General features: G+C 59.9%; 2 protein-coding genes and 1 long non-coding RNA gene across 6 annotated transcripts; 2 read left to right on the top strand and 1 right to left on the bottom strand.

Annotated features, from left to right (window-relative positions):
* Nucleotides 1-569: 569 nt before the first annotated feature.
* On the bottom strand, nt 570-12182 carry LOC150014240 (chloride channel protein ClC-Ka). Of its 2 annotated transcripts, XM_090268659.1 has the most exons (20): nt 12164-12182; nt 11447-11636; nt 10677-10805; nt 9762-9890; nt 8998-9137; nt 8600-8677; nt 8425-8503; nt 7796-7921; nt 7403-7487; nt 7194-7295; nt 6571-6655; nt 6141-6314; nt 5618-5687; nt 5353-5463; nt 4804-5017; nt 3812-3945; nt 2045-2133; nt 1832-1915; nt 1033-1119; nt 570-678 (listed from the first exon to the last, which is right to left on the bottom strand). In XM_090268659.1, the coding sequence occupies exons 2-20, from the start codon at nt 11544-11546 to the stop codon at nt 631-633; spliced, it is 2064 nt and encodes a 687-aa protein (XP_090124785.1). In that variant the 5' UTR covers nt 11547-11636; nt 12164-12182; the 3' UTR covers nt 570-630. The 2 variants fall into 2 exon arrangements, with proteins under 2 accessions (XP_090124785.1, XP_090124786.1); XM_090268660.1 differs by lacking the exon at nt 9762-9890 and having other exon boundaries at nt 12164-12181.
* A 182-nt stretch (nt 12183-12364) lies between these two features.
* On the top strand, nt 12365-13508 carry LOC150014239 (uncharacterized). Of its 2 annotated transcripts, none has more exons than XR_016509914.1 (4): nt 12365-12493; nt 12652-12742; nt 12859-12975; nt 13354-13508. It is a non-coding gene; the product is annotated as an uncharacterized LOC150014239 (long non-coding RNA). The 2 variants fall into 2 exon arrangements; XR_016509915.1 differs by having other exon boundaries at nt 12833-12975.
* Nucleotides 13509-15405: 1897 nt separating this feature from the next.
* Nucleotides 15406-18437, top strand: HSPB7 (heat shock protein family B (small) member 7). 2 transcript variants are annotated; one of them, XM_090268657.1, is made up of 3 exons: nt 15406-15685; nt 16268-16401; nt 17665-18437. In XM_090268657.1, the coding sequence occupies exons 1-3, from the start codon at nt 15496-15498 to the stop codon at nt 17800-17802; spliced, it is 462 nt and encodes a 153-aa protein (XP_090124783.1). In that variant the 5' UTR covers nt 15406-15495; the 3' UTR covers nt 17803-18437. The 2 variants fall into 2 exon arrangements, with proteins under 2 accessions (XP_090124783.1, XP_090124782.1); XM_090268656.1 differs by having other exon boundaries at nt 17623-18437.
* The last annotated feature ends 85 nt before the right edge of the window (nt 18438-18522 follow it).

Genomic DNA, 18522 nt, shown 5'->3' with positions numbered 1-18522 from the left:
AACTGGACCACAGGGTCCTGCTTATACATGAGGATGAGCATCATAAGACCTGGTGGGGGACCCACTCTCCCCCATATCTCCCTGCCAGGAAGCAAGGCATGAGAAAGAGTAGAGACCAGGAACCCAAGTGACCACTAGCAACCCTAAGGGCTTGCTCAGAGCCAGCACAGGTAAGAAGCTGAAGTGCCCAGTCAGCGCCCTTGGAGCTGAGATGAGGGACACATTGCAACTCTGGGAAATGGCTTTATTTTTCTCAGGAGCCTGTGGTTAGGAGTCAACCTTCGAGAGCATCTGTGCCTGCCCTTGGTGACAGCGTACACCGATCTCTTCCTTGGTGAATTTGATGAGCATGTGTTGAGGGCCCACTGTGCACTGGTTTTCTGCTGTCTCACATTCTGAGCTCTGTCCACGGTGGGATTTCTCCTTCAAGGCATGTGCTACTTGTCTCAACCACCATGTGACATGGTGAACATGGGGCCCTCTTCGGTGCTCGGTTAGAGCTGTCTGCTGCCCTGAGGAACTGAGCTGGGCTGGAGGGTCGGGGCGGGTTGTGATGGGGGAAGGCAGGCAGGATGTCCAATCTCCTTCACCAGGGCAGCTGAGGTGCCCGCTTCATCTTGCCAGGCTGGCTCACTTGGCGGCAGGTGGGTTGGTCAGGTTAGAAATTGCTTTCTTTAGCTAAAAGAGAGAAAGGGGAGGGGGGAGGAGGAAAGATGTAGAGAAGGTTGGGAATTGGGGCTCCAGTGCTGTGTGATTCTCCTAACAGTTGATACTGGGGTGAGTGGTAGAGCCAGTGGCTCCCCATTGCACTGATGGGGTCACGGAGGCCCAGAGACTGGAAGGGCTGGTCACAGGCCACAAAATAAGGTAGGGGTACCCAGGCCCAGGGACCACTTTGGTCCAGGAAGTACAGCTCCTCAGAATCCCAGGAGGCCCCTCCAAATTTGGGTGGGAGAATATCGGTGCCCTCCACCTCCCCAGCCTGCTCGAGCCTGGCCCCTCCACCTTGCCCCGCCCTCAGGACCCTGGTACCTCCACCCAAGACACGGTGCCCACAGCTCGGCCCCGAGACGTCACGAAGAGGAACTGAAGGTTCAGCAGCTCGAAGAGGTTGTGCGTCTGGAGGAGGGTTGTTAGGAAGTGCTGGGGGTCACCCACCCCACGCCTCTGGCTTCAGTTTACCCGTAACCTGGAAGCTCTGAGCAGAGGCGAAGGAACGGTACCCACGCCCCTCTGCCCCACCCCGGTCAGGAATGGGTTGGTGGGCGGCACCGTGATGGCAGGTGCAAGACCGGGGCCGGGGCCTGCAATGTCCAGTGTGACCACGAGGGGTCGCCAGAGTCCACACAAGGGACCAGTGGGAACACGAGTTATCCAGCATCACCCAGTGCCAGAGGGGTTGGGACCCTCCCCCACCCCACTCCCCCATCCCCGCCCCGCCCCAGATCTCCAACCTGCTTCCACCCTTCCCTGAACCCGTGTTCCGGGCTCTGTGCTTCTGTGGGGGCAGGGAGGCGGGTATCAGCATTCAAAGGGATTAATAATTTTCCCAGGATCACACAGGGAGAATGTGGTGGGTCTGAAATTGAAACCCACGTGCGCCTTGATGCGAAGACATCATTTTAACCACGGCCTCTGTCCACCCAGAGGCTTCTGTTTTGCAAGCCCTCTCGCTTCCCTGGCCTATGCATCATCCCAACAACCCTGAGGGTGGGGTCAGAGATGGCAGGAGCTGCTGAGTGCGAGAAACTGGAGCAGAAGTTTCTCTCTCAGGCTCTTCCCCTCTTCCACAGGGTCTTTGCCTGCCCTATGTCCGAATTATCCCCATTACCTGGTGCAGGGAGGTCTCCGGGGACAGCTGCAAGGTCACTGGCTCCACGGGGCAGCCTGTGGCCAAGATGTCCTGGAGACACCTCTGGGGATAGGGGAAGAGATAAGGGGGCCTGGGCCAGCCTCCCCCTCCCCCGAGGCTGCCCCTCTCAAACCTCCACTTCCACACACCCTGCTGACTCCCCACCCCCCAACACCCCATGTAAGTACCCACTTGGTGTCCTGCAGCCCAGGAAGGTGACTCAGCCTGCAGAGCCTGTACCAAGGGGGCCCTTTGCACGGTGCCCACCAGGATCTGAGACTCTGGACAAGTGGAGAGGGAGAGAGAGAGCTGCATTATGAAGAAGGAATCTGCACTTCCTGAGCACCTACTGTGTGCCAATAACTGTGCTGGGTATTCCTATGTCTCTCAGGAAACTACAGCAGCCTGTGGGTCAGGAATTATTATCATTCATTTTATAGACAAGGAAACTGAGGCTCAGAGGCACCTCTGAAGATCACTCAGCTTCTGACAGAGAGATGTAGTAGCCGAAGGAGGGCAGGGCTGCCAGGGGACCAGGCGGGGTCTGCTCACTTTGAGGTTCCCCATGCTGCAGGCCTCAGGGCAAGAGCAGGTTTGGGACACCAGTCCCTCGGGGCTGGGCTTTGTCCCTCACTCCCCACCGGAGGAGTCACACCTGGCTCAGCCCAGTGTAGGCATGAACATGGGAGGCCACCATGTTCTGAGGTCCTACTGTGTGCCAGGGGCGTGGCAGGTCTCACTCCAAAGTTTACAGGCGCTCAGTTTTGAGGTGAGAGTCTGGTATTTTTGCCTCTTATCCAGTAAAATAAAAACTTTACATCTAGAACTATACATGCTTCCCCTTTAAAAATGAAGAATTTAAAGCTATGTCTTGAATGAGCAGCAGGGTCCCACTGCCGAGGCCTGCGGGCTGAAAGCCTTTCGCTTATTGTGGCTCCAAGGAGAGAGCAGACTTTGTCTTGGAGGCCAATTCTGTCTTTGTTCCAGATGAAGCCTCTCGGAGGGGTCTTCCATTTGCAAACATGTTCACATGGCATATTTGGTGTATTCTGGGGGATCATGTTAAGGGTGTCCCAGTTTGGATGGAGAGAAGGGCTTGGCATTTGGAATGAGAACCTCTGACAACTCCATCCTGTATGGATCCCCATTTTCCAGATGAGGAAACCGCAGTTCATAGAGTGGCTTATCCCTCATTCTGCTGCTCATAAGTGGCTTTCTGCCTCTTAGGATGGTTATGACTCACGCGGTCATGTAGGTGGCTCACTGCCCAGGTACCTACCCAAACGACAAGCGGGGACCCAAAGCCGCCTGTGCTATGCTTTCCAAGTGTACCCCATGTCTCATTTGCACAACGAGGACATAAAGGTTGACAGGGTGGCCATCTCCCCGCAAATTATCTTTGTCGCTCATATTATGCTTGTCCCACTGGAGAATAATGCTCTAGCTAGAGCCTTCCCCAGCCTTCAGCTTCTGTGCCTTTTGACAAAGAGCTGCCATTCATTTTTCTTAAAAAGCCGCTTTTCTCATGGCACCAGGGATTGTGGAGGGGACTCCGCTGGGGAATGCTCAAAGGGGAGACTGAGAGCAAGGGCCCCTCTGGAGGACCTGGTCACGCCCCCCTCTCCCTCCACTCCCCAAGCACACCAGACCTGGTTTCAAGAATTTTAAGATCCACGAAGAGCTTTACAAGCATCTTCTCATCTCTCTTTTAGACACGTCAGCCACCCCAAAGTATGGTGGCAACAATCTCCATTTAAACAACGCGGAGGAAACGGGCTCAGAGGGGTGAAGTGATTTCCCCAAAGTCACACAGCCAGAGCCGGGACTCAGACTCAGATCAGCCTCCCAGGTCCAATGCCCTGCTTACTTTTTCCTGGGCCTGACCTCACCAAGAGGAAGGTAGAGGGGATGCCCCTCCCCACTTGTCCACCCCTCCACCCCCACCTTCCTGCTGAGTACCTGTGCTTTCCACCAGGGGATACTCGGCCACGTCTTTGGAGGTCACAACCTTCACCACCTCCTCCAGCGGGGTGTCTTTGGCCAGCGTGGTGATGTCACCGTTCATGAAGTGCTCCACAATGACACGGTGAGAGCTGGAGACAGAGGGGTGCTACTGTCAGTCAGGTCCTGGAGTGGGGGGACGAGGTGGGGCACCCGGGGGCAGTTTTTCTGGTTCTTGGGTGCGGGCAGGGACTGAGAGGTTCCCAGAATGAGCAACTCCTAGGAGGTAGAGAGGAAACTGGGGACCAGCTCACCTATGGCCTGGCCCCTTGGTGCCCCCTGGTGCCCTATCTCCCTCCAGAGCAGCTTTGATCTGTTTTATTTAGAAGCCTTCCCTGGAGAATGTCACTTGAAGAAAAGTTTGATGGCAGAAAGAAAAACGAAAAGCTTTCAAGTTTGACAAAACCCTTCATTTTACAGATGGGGAAGCTGAGGTCCAGCACAAGGTGGCAGCGTGCATGTGTTTGGAGCTAGGCCCAGGAATCGGGAACCTCAGAGCCTCTTAGTCCAGCCTCTCAGGGGACAGAGGCTGCTCTGGTCCCGTCTGGTCAAGGGAAGACCTCAAAGCCTATTTCTATTCTAGTACCGCCTCCAGTAGAGTGGTCGTGGGGAGCGGGCAGGGGGCCTCCCAGATTTGGTGCTGACTCTCTGTGTGACCTGGAGCAAGACATGGCAGCTCTCTGAGCCCCTGTTTCCAAAAAATGGGTGATATCTGTCCTGTTGTGAAGACAGACTAATGACCAGTAAGACACAGAGACCCAGGAGGCCAAGGACTTGCCCAAGGTCATGCAGAGAGCTAGGGAGAATAGAGACAAGAGGGCAGCTGTGTGTCAGCCCCTCCAACACCACCCATGTCCAGGGTCAGCTGTAGTGAGCTTTTGGGGGAACTCCAGCCCAGCCCACCCAGATACTGTCACCCCTGTCCGCCAGCCAGAGGCAGGTCTGCTCACCTGATTTTTCGGCACCGAATCCATGGAAGGTATGGCAGCTTCTTGACAATGATGGTGCCGTCATAGAAGGAGGGCTGGCAGCTCTGGGCAATGGCGTTGGCCGCCAGCACTGCCATCAGCACGGGCAACGCGTGCACGATCTGGCCAGTCAGCTCAAAGGCCAGCAGCGCCGTGGAGATGGTGTGGGTCACGGCCCCCGAGAAGGCCGCAGCCCCTGCAAGGGATGGAGCCAGGGCACGGTGGCTCAAGCCAGGGCCAGCTTCATGCACAAGGCAAGGCTGGTATGGCCATGGCCATGGGCTGGGGCAGGAATTGTCCAGAGGCCACGCTCTGGCCACTGTTGAAGTGCCCCAACACCTGGGCTTGGTGAGGGGAAGAGCAGTAAGGGAGGGGATGAGGGGTCAGGGACAAGAACGGAGCTGGAGAGAGTACTGGGGCTCAGGGAAGAGTTGGGAGCTCACTGGGGGCTCAGTGACCACCCCACACCCTGTAGAACCACTGGTTGATTAGCCAGGTGCAGTCCACCTCGTGGAGACCTGTCCCACTTACCTGCCAGGGCATATCCCCCAGGCATGATGGGGTTGGTGACCCCTCCGGCCACGATGCCCTCAGGGAAGGCGACAGAGAGGGCCTCCCCTATGAGGCGCCCGATAGCAGCTCCTAGCCACAGACTTAGGGTGAGCCGGGCTGACCTGAGCCCCACAGCCCTCCATCCTTGGGGGCCAACCTCAGTATTCCCCCAGGGAGGGAAGGGGCAGACCAGGAGCTACAGCCCTGCCCTAATTACCCTGAACTTCTAAGACCCCAGACTCACCGAAGATGAATATGGGCATAAAGTAGCCAGCAGGCATGGGGATCGTGGTGGCCAGAATCAGCATCCAAAACTGTGGGCGGAGGAACCCAGAGGGGCAGAGGCTGGAGGCCACTGGGCAAGAATGGGCAAGGGAGGGACCGGACGAGGGCAGGGGAGCGTCCCAGCCAGAAAGAGGATGCCCACGCACATGCGCATTGCCAGTGTCTGGTGTCAGAGAAGACACTGACCAGCAGAAGAAACCTCCCCCTGACAAAGTGCCTACTATGTGCCAGGGGCTCTTCTTTCTTCTCTCTCAACCTTGCCTTGGAGGTAGGCGCAGTAATGATCCCATTTTAAAGATAAGGAAACCAAGGCACAGAGAGTTGAGGCAATTAGGCCTGGACCACAGAGGGGGCAGGGGGCAGGCCTGGGAGGCTGGGTGGCAGGCCCAGGTGCTGCGCTACATGCCGGGGGCAGCACCCACCCCCACCCCCGTGGCTGGTCTTGGCCCTGGGCACACCTCTGGGGGCCCTGGGGGGCCCACCTTCATAACCAGGAAGAAGGCAAGGGTCCCAAAGATGGTGAAGCGTGGGTGGTACCACTCGAACCACAGGTTCTGGGGGTCGGGCTCTGCAGGCCAGGGTGGGGACGAGTTCCGGGTCATCAGTGCCCACGAGTTGTTGTCAAACAGTGTGTCCAGGTGCTCCTTCATGGACAGCTGGAGCAGGGGAGGCCGGAATTCTGCCCCAGGGAGCCAGGCAGCATTCCCTGCCACCCCCTCACTGCCCAGCCTGGCCTTCCACCCTCTCTGCCACTTCCCATCAGGGCGGGGGGAGCTTGGGAACCACCTGGAACCTCTCGGATGCCCAGGTCCCTCCTTCTAGGTGTCATGGGAGTTAAGAGAGGTGACAGGAACTAAGTGGGCAATAAAGTGGGGTTCCCCACCCGCGCTGCCCCAGCTCAGGGCCCCTTACCCGAGAAGCCATGAAGCGGCCCACGCCCGGCGGGTAGGTGATGGAGGCGAGAACCAGGGCAGCCAGGGCGGCATACAGAGGCTTGCTGGGGGGTGGTGGGGACAGGAAGCTCCAGGGCGAGCTTTCCCCTTTGCCCCCACCCCGTGGCCCCACCACTCCAGGGGCTGACACTGAGGCAGGAACAGGAGGAGGGACCGAAGCAGGGACACGGGCCAGGCCCTCTCCAGGGCAAGAAAGGCCTGGCGTCTATTTCGCACATCTCTGTGTAACAAGGGGCAGGGCTGACGGGAGAATTTGGGACAGGGCCCTACTGGGGCCGGGACAGAGCCCAGCCAGGCCAGGGTGGGGCCAGTGCACGGCCGGTCAAGGACAGAGGGCTGACTTTGACATGCTGATGCAGGGAAGCAGCAACTGTGGGGACCTGGAGGAGGTGCTTTGAGGGAATGGGGGCTCCATAAGTGGGGTGCAGGAAAGAGGTTTGGGGATTCAGTAGGAAGATGGGATGGGGGTGTAGTGAGGGGTTGGGGCTTTCTATATAAAGGAGTGGTGGGCTCAGGAGGCTGAGGGTCCCTGGAGGGGTGGGGTGTCTCCCTGAGAGGTCCCAGGTCCAGTCCAGAGCCCACCTGGTGGCCAGCAGTTTGGAGGTGACTGGATTAGTCTTGACGAAGCCCAGGAATGTTCGCTGGCAGAAGAGGTAAGCGCAGCTCAGGATGCCACAGATGGCCCTGGGGGGAGGGGAGGGGAGTCCAGAGCCCCTCCCAGACCAAGAGCAGCAGTCCAGGCCTGGGAGAAGCCCCATGTTGGGCTTCAGGGGCCCGAGGTACCCACTCACCCCAGCGCCACAAAGAAAAAGATCTCTGGAAGGTCGAAGGGGACTTCCACCCGGAAATTGGTCTTGAAGAGGGAGGTGATGGTCTCTGGGCAGGGAGGGGAGTGAAGATCACATTCCCACCTCCCACCCTGGCCCCCGCTCCCTGCCCCGCTTTATCTCTCTACCCTCACGGACCCCCCGCCCCGCCACCCCGTCCTTCATGCCCAACCTAGGTCAGCTCCCTTCTATGCTCCTAGAAGGAGGTGGGTGGGGGGAGGGGAAGAGGAAGGAGAGGGGAGAAAAGACAGGAGGAAGGATGGGAAGGAGGAAGAGAAAGGAGAAGAGGGAGGGAGGAAATGGGAGAGGAGGCTGGGGGTGCAGGGAGGTGTCAGATGATCCAGTGGGGGGACTCACCCTGCTCGCTGTTGAAGACCGCCAGGAGGCGGAACATGAAGGCCCCGCAGGTAGCAGCGAAGAAGCCCCTCCAGTAATCCCAGACGGAGAAGTGGGAAGACATGACCTCGATGCTGAACAGGACCCCTGGGGGCGACACTGAGCTTAGACAGATCCCCATGTCAACGGCTCCACCACCACCACCACGTCCGGCTCTCCCACGGCCTGTAGACAGGGCGACCTTCTCTTTGGTCCTGAGCTGAGGTGAAGGAGGACAGGCACCCGCTGCCTAGGCAACGTGTCCCTGTGCTCCCTTCTCAGCCACCTCGGTCCCTACAACAACCCTGTGGGGCGGGGAGTGTTAGAACCCCATGGCACAGATGAGGAAATGGGGCTCAGAGAGGTGGACTCTCTGGTCCAGGGCCACACAGAGAGCTGCACATCACACCCAAGTCTGTCTAAGGTAACCTTGAAGGGCTTCGACACCCACCCACTCACCCCCAACCTGTGCCGGCAAGACTGCTCTAAGAACCAAGACTAAAATTAGCGCCCAACCCTGATCAGGCCCCTCAGCTGGGCAGAGGAGCGAGCTGGTCCGTCTGGCCCCTCCAGGGACAGACGGGAGGGGTGCGGGCGAGGAAGGGTCTCACCGCTGAAGGGCGCTGCAAAGACTGTGGCCACGCCCACCGCCGCCGCAGCCACCAGCATTTCATTTTGCTTGCTCTTGTTCTGGGGGAATCCAGAGTCCTGGGCTCAGAGTCAGCCCCTCTCACCCCATTCCCTCCCTTTCATTCCTCCAAGGGGGGCCCTCCCCAAGCTGCTTACTTCAGACTCCCCAGTGGTCTTGGTGCGCACGCGGCCCAGGTAGGCAGCCATCATCACGCACAGGTGCACGAAGGGGCCCTGCCAGGGTGGGTGGGGGCACGGGGCTCACCGCCTGCCCTTTGAGGGGAGCTGGGCCTTTGCTCCTCCCTCTCAGAGCCCAGGGTTGGGGGCAGAGGAAACCTCATCCAGAGACAGCGCGGCTGCCCCACCTCTTCCATCTCTTCCACCCATTGGGCACCCTCTGGGGACCCAGGCTGCCGCCTCCCGGGGACTGAGCCCCAGAAGGCAGTCATTGGCCTGAGTCCCGTGAGACCCAGCTTCTGTGGGGTGAGGAGGATGAGGCAGAAGCGGCGGGAGAGCGGGGCAGGTGAGTGGGGTGCTCTCATGCCTGCGCGTACCACTTTGCCCAGGAAGATGGTGCTGCCGGTGGCCAGGGTGCAGGTGAGGCCCACTACCTTGGCCCCAAAGTTCTTGATATCCAGGTAGTCCTCCAAGACCACACCGGACAAGATGGTCTTCAGCTCTGGGATTCCAGAACCTTGGCAGGAGGGAAAAATCTCTGGATTAAACTCTTAACCCTTTACCCTGCAGAATGCTCCACACCACCCTCTTGTCAGGTCCTTTGAAACCCTCGGAATTAAGATTTATAAACTCATTTTTCAGATGAGGAAGCTGAGGGTCAGAAAGATGTGAATTGTCCATTGCTGTCTAGCTGGGCCTGGCAGATGGCTATGGCAGGATCGGGGGGACCCAAGGTAGGATCTCAGACCACACTGGACACACCTCTAGAATTCCCATCTGCTAGCCTGGAGCTGGAGGCAGAGCTGAAGGGCCTGGGGTGGGGGGAGCTGTGCCCTCCATCGGCCCCTCCCCTAGGAGTATCCTTGTCACCGGCCCTGCAGGGGAACCTGCCACCAGTTCTCTCCATCACTGCCCAGAAAAGCTCTCAGAAAGGAACCAGAGCCATCGGTGACACAGGAGTCAAGATCTGGCCTTGCTGTGTGACTTTGGGCAAGTGGCATGAGTCCTCTGAGCCTGGCTGTGAAACAGGGGGGTGCTGCTCCCTGCCTCCACCCATCGGAAGCCGAGGAACATGAAAAGGGCTTGGCCAGCAGGAACTGCAATGCCAGGCGCACAGGCTGGCGGCGTGGTGACGGCTCACCTCCCGAGAAGGGCGTGATGCTCTGTGAGAAGCCCGAGGAGAAGGAGACCAAGGCGATGGGGTACACGGCCCAGGAGAGATACCGAAGCAGGTGGCCCTCTCCAATCTCCCGGTACAGCCACTTGTGTGCTGGGGACAGCCAGGAATCAGGGGCCACCCCCAGGCTCTGCAGCCCCCAGGGGACCACTTCCCGACAGGCTTGGAGTGGGGAGGCCCAGGCCATCCAGGGAGCAGCAGATCCCCAAGAGGAGGCGGCAGCAGGAGCCGGATCCCTACCCAGTTTTGCCACTTCCTAGCTGAGGGAGCTTGGTCCAGAGATCCAACCTCTAGGAGCCTCTGTTTCCCTGTCTGTCAAATGGGCTAGTGACGGTACCTCCCTCCCAGGGTCATTGAGAGAAAAAATAGTGTGAAGCACCTCAGACACTGTCTAGGGCAGAGCAGGTCCTCATGGCGGCACCTGAACAAGTCTCCCAGAGAAGGTATGTTACACCCTTCCTGCCCCACCACCCCCTCTGCCAAGGAGACCACAGGGTGGGGAGAACCCGCTGAGGCTTGGTGGTCTAGGCAAGTGCCCTCCCCGAGAGCGGCTGAGAGCAGGAGAGAGGGAGGAGAGGGGGCCAAGTGGCAAGAAGAGGGGAACACAGAGCTCAGACAAGGACTCTTGGGAACATTCAGGTCTCTCTTGTCACTGTGCAGATGAGGAGACTGAGGACCAGAGACGGGCAGGAGCCTACCCAGGGTCACACAGAAAGTCGAGAGCAATGCCAGGACCAGACCCAAGCTGCCTCCCCTCCCAGCCCCCTCCCCTTTCTCCCTCCCCCATCCCCACTGCACCTGGTGGCCCATCTGGGATCCCCGAGGGCATGCTCAGGAGCCCTGGGTCCAGAGCAGGTGTGCTTGCCAGGGAGGGCTTACCTCGGACCACACGCCCCACGGTGAAGCTCATGGTGTAGCTGATCAGGGCCATGAGCACACCGAGGGTCATCAGGAAGTACCAGTCCTCACCCACACGGAACAGCTTCTGCTTCAGCCATTCCAAGCCACCTGGCACAGGGACATGGGGTCACAGCCCAGAGCCAGGTGGGGCGCGGCCATCACCTTCCCTGGAGGCCTGCTCTGGCTCAGGGCAGGGAGGGCAGGGGCAGTGTCGGGCAGGTGGAGGGGGCTCTGCCACACGTGAGGGGCAAAGCAGCATTTGGGACAGTGAAAGTGGCAGCGCAGGAGGCCTTCAGCAGGTCCGCCCTCCCCCCACCCCTGCTTCTTACTGGGGTACTTATGAAAGAATTATCAAGGGGCAAGGGTGTGGAGGGAATGCTGGGAGCTACAGCTCTCTGCTATCATAGTAGCTTAGAGAACACAAGCATCTAGCAAGAATCCTGTGCTGTCCCAGGACCTGCAGGGCACGCGTTGAGCCAGAGAGCGTCCTCTGGGCCCCTAGCAAGGCCCTGGCACAGTGGTCAGGCCTCGGGACTGCATTCCCAAAAAGCAGAGGGCAGGCGTTTAGCACATCTGAGCCACAGACAGACGGACAGACAGATCCCTTCCCTCTGGGCAGTGATGTCCAGCGCAGACAAGAGGAGGAGGGCAGCTCTTGGGTTTTCAGTTGGATGGGGAGGTGCAGCCTGGGTAGGGGGTGATGTCCTGAGGGGTCTTCCATGCAGAGAGGACAGGGATCTAGCTCTCACCTTGGATGCCTCGGCGGATGCGGGGACACGGGCCCCACAGTTCCTGCAGGGTCACAGGGTTGCCTGAGGAGCCCTCACGCAGCCCCACCAGTTCCTCCATCTTGTCCCCGATGCAGCCGGCAGACGGACCGACCCTCGGTGCGCTGCTCCAATGTCCTCACACTGCCCCTTCGCCCTTCCAGCGTTGCTGCTTCCCAGATAAAAAGGCAAGGTGGCGTTTTACCTGTGTGTGTGTGTGTGTGTGTGTGCGCGCATGCAAAGTTGTCAGGAGGGACCTAAGTCTGGTATGCCCTGGGGTGTCACTGAGGCTGTGTGTGTGTGAGTAATGTGTGCCCTCCATGTCCAGCAGCCGACTGGTCAAGGCAGGTCCCCAAGCCTCAGAGCCCCCTCTCCCTCCTGTGGCCACCTCCCCTCTCCTCCGCACCCTGGACACTAGTCTGCTTCCCCTGCTCGGGGCAGTCTCCTTGCCCAGCAAAGTTACACTCTCACTGTGGGTCCCCGCAGACTGCTCTGCCCCCCATGCCCATCCCTGAGCCCCCTCAGGGGCAGAGAGGCCCCAGAGGCAGAAAAACCCCAGGCCCAAAAGGAAAGTCCTGTGAGGGTAGAAATGAGATGCTGGCCCCCCACCCCCCACCCTTCTGCCCCTGCCCGGCTTGCCCTGACCCTGGCAAGTGTCATCCAAGTCCATCCCTGGCTGTGCTCCCGGCGGCCCCTCACCTGTGCACGTTTGCCCTGCTGTGGCCCCGGATGGCCCTCCTCTAACAGAGAGCCCTTTGCCTACAGCGCAGGTGTACCTGCACAGGTGTATGTTCCACCAATCAACAGCCGGCCCCCCTTCTTCCCCCCACCCCGCCCTGCCAGGGTGGCCATTAAGAATGTCCTTGGCAAACCAACCAGAACTGCCCAGGCCCACTGAGCCGTGCAGCCCAGAGCAGCCAAAAGGGGCCAGGAACAGGGGCTCCCCCCAACTCGCCAGAGCCACAATGCCCGTGCTGCAGGCTGGGGGACCCGGGGCTTTGGTGGTGCCTTCATACACACAGAAGGACGGTGAGGGGTCATCTGCAGGGGCTGAGGGTCAGGACCCTGGACTCTCAGAGCTGGACACAGAAGGGGTTTGAAAAAGCAGAGAATGGAGAGGGGAGGAAGCCGACAGAGCACAACAAAGGGCACAAAAGTGAGGGTATTGTCATTGTTACCCCTTGCAGGGTGTCAACACTCCCTCCGATTAGTGAGTGCTCATGGAACCCAACAAGAGGGCGACATTATCCCAATTTAAAGAAATAGAGTCTCAAAGAGGTGAGTCCCCTTGTCCAAGGTCACAGAGGCCGAGGGGAGGGGCAGAGCTGGGACTCCCACCCAGGATTCCTGACTCGGAAGCCTGCACAGCGCTCCCTGGTCTGGTCGGAGGACAGGCTGGAGCGGGGGCAGTGAATCCCAGCAGCCAGGCCCTGGGGAGGAACTCCGACTCGAACCTTCTGTCCAGCCCCTCCAGTCTCAGAAAACGGCATCCCAAACCACAACGCTTCTGAGTAAGTGCCCAGGCTTGGTTGTACCCCAAACTGAGGGTGGCAGCAGTAGAGGGGAGAGCAGGCTTGAGGCCAGTGCAGCTCTGCCACCCCCGATGGGTCCTCTACCACTCGGAGCCTCAGTTTCCTTTTCTGTTCAATGAGGGGAACCTGGGAGCTATGGGGCAGGGAACTACCCGCTCCACCCCTGAGTCTGGAACAGTGCCTGGCACATAGTAGGTGTTCAATAAGTATCTGCTGAGTGGTGAGTGGTTTCCAAACACTGGCTGTGGGCTGGCTGTGTGGTGAGCTGACAAGAAGATTCCTGGTCCCTTCCCAGCACCCCAAATGGGAATCTTTGGGTGCAGGGTTAGACTCTGTGTTTGTCAAATATTCCCTCAGGTGACTGGGATGCCCTGGCAGGTTTGGAATTCAAGGCATTGGCTCATCTCTGAAGCTTTTTCTATCCCTGTGATCTGAAGGGAGAGGCATGTCCAGAGACAGGGGGCTGGCCTTGGTGACCTTTCAGGGTCCCTCCTGGCCATGGAAGCCAGTAGAGGCAGTATGTGCATGGGTGACGCCCAGGGATGGGGGGAGGGGGAGGGGGGACGGTGGGCAGGGGTGGGTAATGAGATCTGACATCCAGGAGCCGTGACTCAGGACCTCAGCATCATGACAGTGTGTCTGCATTTAGCCACTGGCTCCTGTTTCCCTGGCGAGTGGCAGGCTTCTGGGCCCCCCCACCCCCACCCCTTCCCCCACCCTCTTTCCATCTGGCCTCAGTGCTGGTAACTTCCTGGCAGCCCCCTCAGCCAGCATGGGTGACATGGGCCAGGCAGGAATCTCCACTGGAGTGACAGACCCCTCCCTCCAATCACTGCCTTGGCCCGACTTCAGGGACCACCAGCACCAGTTGTTACCCCTACAGATGGAGCACCCAAGAATGAAGTCCTCTGGGAGACTGAGAAAAGAGAAAGAGTCTCCCACTCTGACAGGCACACAGGTGAACCCCTGCCCTGGAAGAACTGCCTGTTTGATAGACGAAAGAACAGCAAAGAAATCACAGACCAGGGGAAAGATGGGACAACTGGAATAGAACAACAATAAAAAAAAAAAGAAAGAGAGAAAGAAATCACAGACCAGGTTACCCTGCCAGCTGCTGGGTGAGCAGAGACAGGCAGTGCTGTGGGCATCTGGGCAGGGGCCCCCTGTGTGGGCTGCAGCAAGCAGGGAGGCCTCCATGGGGGAGGATGGCGGGATTTCAGAGGAGAGCAGAGAGAGGCTTCTCGGGGTCTTCTGGTCCAGCCCATCTCCATGCACACATGTTCAGGTCACTCAGCCTCCTGAGGGGAGGGCTTTGCATCCCATGGGCCTGGGTTCGAATACTAGCTCTGCCACTTCCCCACTGCAAGCCCACCCTCCCTGGGAGGCTCTTGCCCTGTCTCTGAGGTGGGCATGACACCTCCGGCCACAGTGTGAGGATCAATGGACCATTCTGGAAAGTTCCTAGCGGGGGGCCCAGCAGCACTCCAGAAGTCAGGGCGAGAAGAATTGTCTTCCCGGACTCTGCCTCTCACTGAACTCCCACCCGCCACAGTCCCAGGCCGCTCCTCCGAGCTGGAGGTCAGGCAGATAGTTCCCGGAAATATAACCTTCTAGATCTTTAAGGAAAATTACCAATTACCTGAGTTGAGGCCCAGCCCCCAGCCCTGCCTCAGGTTGCTAGCTTTTTCCCCTAGGGGCCCCAAAATGTTCCAGAGTGTGTGGAGGGGGTGGGGGCAAGGATGGAATCTGGGTCCCAGGGGGAGCTGGCAGGGAGACAGCTGTGCATCCTGCCCCCCTCCCCTGCTGTCTCAGTCCTTCCTAAGGGACGGCTGTATACATTTCCTGCCCTGAGGGAAGGAGCCCCTCACCTCACACAGGGGTCCAGCAGGTGGGGGTCTTCCACCCTCCCCTGACCTCCTGACCTGGATCTCATGCTGTCCCCAGAGCCAGGAGCTTGGGCCCCTCTACTCTGATCTCCCACCACCCAGATTCTCTCTTAGCAGAGCTGGAACTTCTGGGGGAGAGGGGATGGGGAATAGAAATGCCTGGCTGCAAGGAGCTTGCCATCCCATGGGGGAGACAGTCCTTGAGAGCCCCAGGCTGATGGGAAAGACAGAGACACAGACACCCCACCACCACCACCGCCCGACATATACAAGGTCCTAGGCACAAGGGTCTCAGTGCAAGGGGACAGCTCTGTGCTGAGGCCCCCGGGCTGGAGTTATCGGCCTGGAATGCCAGGCTATGAGCTCAGCCTCACGGGCCTGCGTGTGTCGGGCTGTCAGCAGGGCCGTCTCACTGGAGAGGATTTCCAGCCCCTCTGGGCCACAGCGAGGCCTAAATTTAGCTGGTAGACAAGGGGCTGGCCCCGAGCCCGGGGACGGTCGGGCCTTATAAAGCGGCGGCAGCCGGGGCCCGGCACGCTCCCCCAGCGCCGGCCGCCCACACCCTCTCCCGTCCGCCCCTGCCCGCCTGGCCAGGGCCGGCTCCCACCCGTGGATGAGCCACAGGACCTCCTCCACCTTCAGAGCGGAGAGAAGCTTCCACTCCTCTTCCTCCTCCTCCTCGTCCTCCTCGGCCGCCCGAGCCCTGCCAGCCCAGGACCCACCCATGGAGAAGGCCTTGAGCATGTTTTCTGAGGATTTTGGCAGCTTCATGCGGCCCCACTCAGAGCCCCTGACCTTCCCAGGCAAGTTCTCGGGGCTCTGAGGGGACGGGAGATGCGTGGGGAGGGGACACCTGCTCCGGGGCTCCTCTGAATGTGGCTGCAGCTGCCTGGCTGCCCAGCTGCCGGGGACAGGTGCTTCGTGGCTGCAACTACATGTGGCCACCAGGACAGATGTGGCCACAGAGACAGATGTGGCCATGAAAGCAGGCAGGTCTCCAAGGAAGGGTTGAGACCGGGGATCAGCCAGGTGCCAGTCAGTGGCCAGGTCCTTGCTGGAGCTCTGGAGGGCGGCATGGGGTTGAGGCGTGGGATGCATCCCCCACTCCAGGCAGGGGGGTGGGTTGCTACAGACAGTGTTACCCCCCCCCAACACACACACACAGGCGTGCACGCGCCCCTGCCTGGGGAGGCCCCATCCCCACCATGGAAAAGGTAGGCTGCAAGGGGCGAGGAGGGGTGGGCAGGAAGTTTAGGAGCCATAGCTGGAGGGGAAGTGAGGCCTGGGCGTGGGGTGCTTCCCCTTCCCCCAGGAGAAGAAGCCAGAAACCTGAGTTCTGGGTGCAAAGCAGCCCCGTGCTCTGCTCACGGCCACCCTCCCCACAGCCCGTTCTGGGGGGCCAGGCAACATCAAGACACTTGGGGACGCCTATGAGTTTGCAGTGGATGTCAGCGACTTCTCCCCGGAAGACATCATCGTCACCACGTCCAACAACCACATCGAGGTGCGAGCTGAGAAGGTGAGCCTGCCCACCCCGCTCAGACCCCAGGTTCTGCACCTGTACCACTGCCCAGTGTCCCCACTCCCGTGCCCCATCCTGGGACTCCGGACCCTAGCCAGTGTCCCCCCCGCAAGCCCCCAGAACAAATGGGAGACCTGGCCCCTGTAGCTCGTGGACCATGGGATCCCCGTTACTGCCTCTCTCTGTCCCCAGATCCTTTTTTCAGGAGTCAGGGCAGCTGAGGGTGCCCCAGGGGAACGGGAGGGGTGGAGGGAGGCAGGGGCCGCCTGAGCGGTGAGGGGAGAGGGGAGAAGAGAGGAGGGAGATAGTGGTTGGGTGAGGACAGCTCTTCTGACAGGCATGTGAGCGGGTGGGGGCTCACCTGGCAGCCGCAGGAAGGAGTTCCCCCGCATGACACCACTCAAGGCCTCTTCCTTCTGGGGTCCCAAGACCGAGCCCCAATCCCACAGCCCTTGAGTTGGAGTCTGCGGTTCAGGACCACACTCTCCCTCTATCCACGGGTCTCAGGGTCTCTGAGTCCCAGCTCCCAGGAGGCCTGCACCCCAGAGGAGGGTGTGGCCCCACCTGAACAGGGGTGCTTCCCCCAGGGGGCCACAGCCACACATGCCCGTGAAAGGAGAGGGTCTGCCTGAGGCTTCCGCCGGACCCCCTGTGGCCTGGCTCCCTCCCTGAGTGCAGGATGCTGGGTGCCTGGGCACCCTGTCAGGGAAGCTAAGGACTGTGGGCACCAGGACCAGCAGGCAGTGTGTGCCAGCCCTGCCATCCCCGCCAGTGACTCAGCCACCCTAGGCTCCTCTGGACACTATGTGCTGACCGAGTCATGGGGGAAGGGCCACCGACCCAGCCCTGTCTGTGGACATCGCATGCATCTGGGTGTCCGAGAGGGCTCGGCTCTGCCCCATGCCACCGTCTCTTCGTTGCTCAGGAGCCCCAAATTCTGCCACCAAGCTCTTGTTCTGAGTGCCCCCGCAAAGCCCCTTGCGTACCTATTGAGACCACTGGGATTCCTCTAAGTGCCTCTGCACCTGTCCCTGCATAGCCCTCGGCCTATGTCACCATCATCCCGGCCAGCCCCTTGCCTGGCCTCCTCTGCACCTGAGGGCAGAACCCCTGGGCAGGTAGGGGCTGGCTGGGCTTGGACTGGGCAGAAGGGACTCTGGCTTGATGTGGGCAGGACAGGGGTGGGGCAGCCGGGCCTGAGCTGTCCCTCTGTCCCAGCTGGCGGCTGACGGCACGGTCATGAACACCTTCGCTCACAAGTGCCAGCTGCCAGAGGACGTGGACCCCACCTCGGTGACCTCGGCCCTGAGGGAGGACGGCAGCCTCACCATCCGGGCGCGGCGACACCCACACACGGAGCATGTCCAGCAGACCTTCCGGACAGAGATCAAAATCTGAAGGCCTCCCCCTTCCCCTGCCCTCCCCTGAAACCCCACCTTCTCCCCCACTGGCCCGCCAGAGTTTTCCCACCCCCCTGATGACAGCTTCCAGGATAGCTCAGCCCAGACTCCAGCCCTGGCACCCCCAAGTCCCCAGGTGGGTATCTCTACCCTCAGACTGAGGCCTTCAGCTCTGCCCTGCCTACCTGTGGCCCCAGCTTCCAGATGTGGCCTCTTTCACTTAATCCAGAATAAAGGCGTTGGGATGGGGAAAGGGAGATCCCGGAGAAGACCCTTGGGGAAGGGAGATGAGGAGAGGCAGGATCTCTGGGCAAATAAGCTTCAGGACAGACAGACAGATGCTTTGATCTATGGAGTCTCTGCAGGGCAGGGGCAGGGAAGGGGACCTGGGACCCCCTTGGCCAAGGGGAGCAGGAGAGGCAGAAGGTGAGGCACAGGCAGATCTCTAAGGGCACAGAGGGGCCAGAGGAGACAGCGTGATGGAAACCTCCCCTCTCCCACTCTCTAAGCTCAAAACCAGCTGTCGGGCTGCCTGCCCCCCTGGTGCCCCCTGCCAGCCAGCTGTGCCCGGGCAGGGCCACGTTGTGTTTGTATATAGATGGGTTTTTTCCAATACAGCTGGTTCGTGATAAACTGTGAAACTCCTGCCATCTGTTACCTGCTCATGTCCCCGGGCAAGGCCAGGCTGAGAGGTGGGGCTGTCCTCCCTCCCCATCCC

The sequence above is a fragment of the Furipterus horrens genome, unplaced genomic scaffold (assembly GCF_987537825.1).
Source record: "Furipterus horrens unplaced genomic scaffold, mFurHor1.1.pri manual_scaffold_3, whole genome shotgun sequence".
NCBI lineage: Eukaryota > Metazoa > Chordata > Mammalia > Chiroptera > Furipteridae > Furipterus > Furipterus horrens.
This window is presented reverse-complemented; position numbering and strand designations above follow the sequence as displayed.

Excerpts from the sequence above, each read along its gene's own strand:
- LOC150014240 (XM_090268659.1), bottom strand. The coding sequence starts at position 11,546 with ATGGAGGAACTGGTGGGGCTGCGTGAGGGCTCCTCAGGCAACCCTGTG. Across the intron at positions 9,138-9,761 it reads CATCACGCCCTTCTCGGGAG|GTTCTGGAATCCCAGAGCTG; the intron begins GTGAGCCGTCAC and ends CCTCCTGCCAAG. Across the intron at positions 6,656-7,193 it reads TCCAAACTGCTGGCCACCAG|CAAGCCTCTGTATGCCGCCC; the intron begins GTGGGCTCTGGA and ends ACCACCCCCCAG.
- HSPB7 (XM_090268656.1), top strand. The coding sequence starts at position 15,496 with ATGAGCCACAGGACCTCCTCCACCTTCAGAGCGGAGAGAAGCTTCCAC. Across the intron at positions 15,686-16,267 it reads AGAGCCCCTGACCTTCCCAG|CCCGTTCTGGGGGGCCAGGC; the intron begins GCAAGTTCTCGG and ends CCCTCCCCACAG. Across the intron at positions 16,402-17,622 it reads TCGAGGTGCGAGCTGAGAAG|CTGGCGGCTGACGGCACGGT; the intron begins GTGAGCCTGCCC and ends CCTCTGTCCCAG.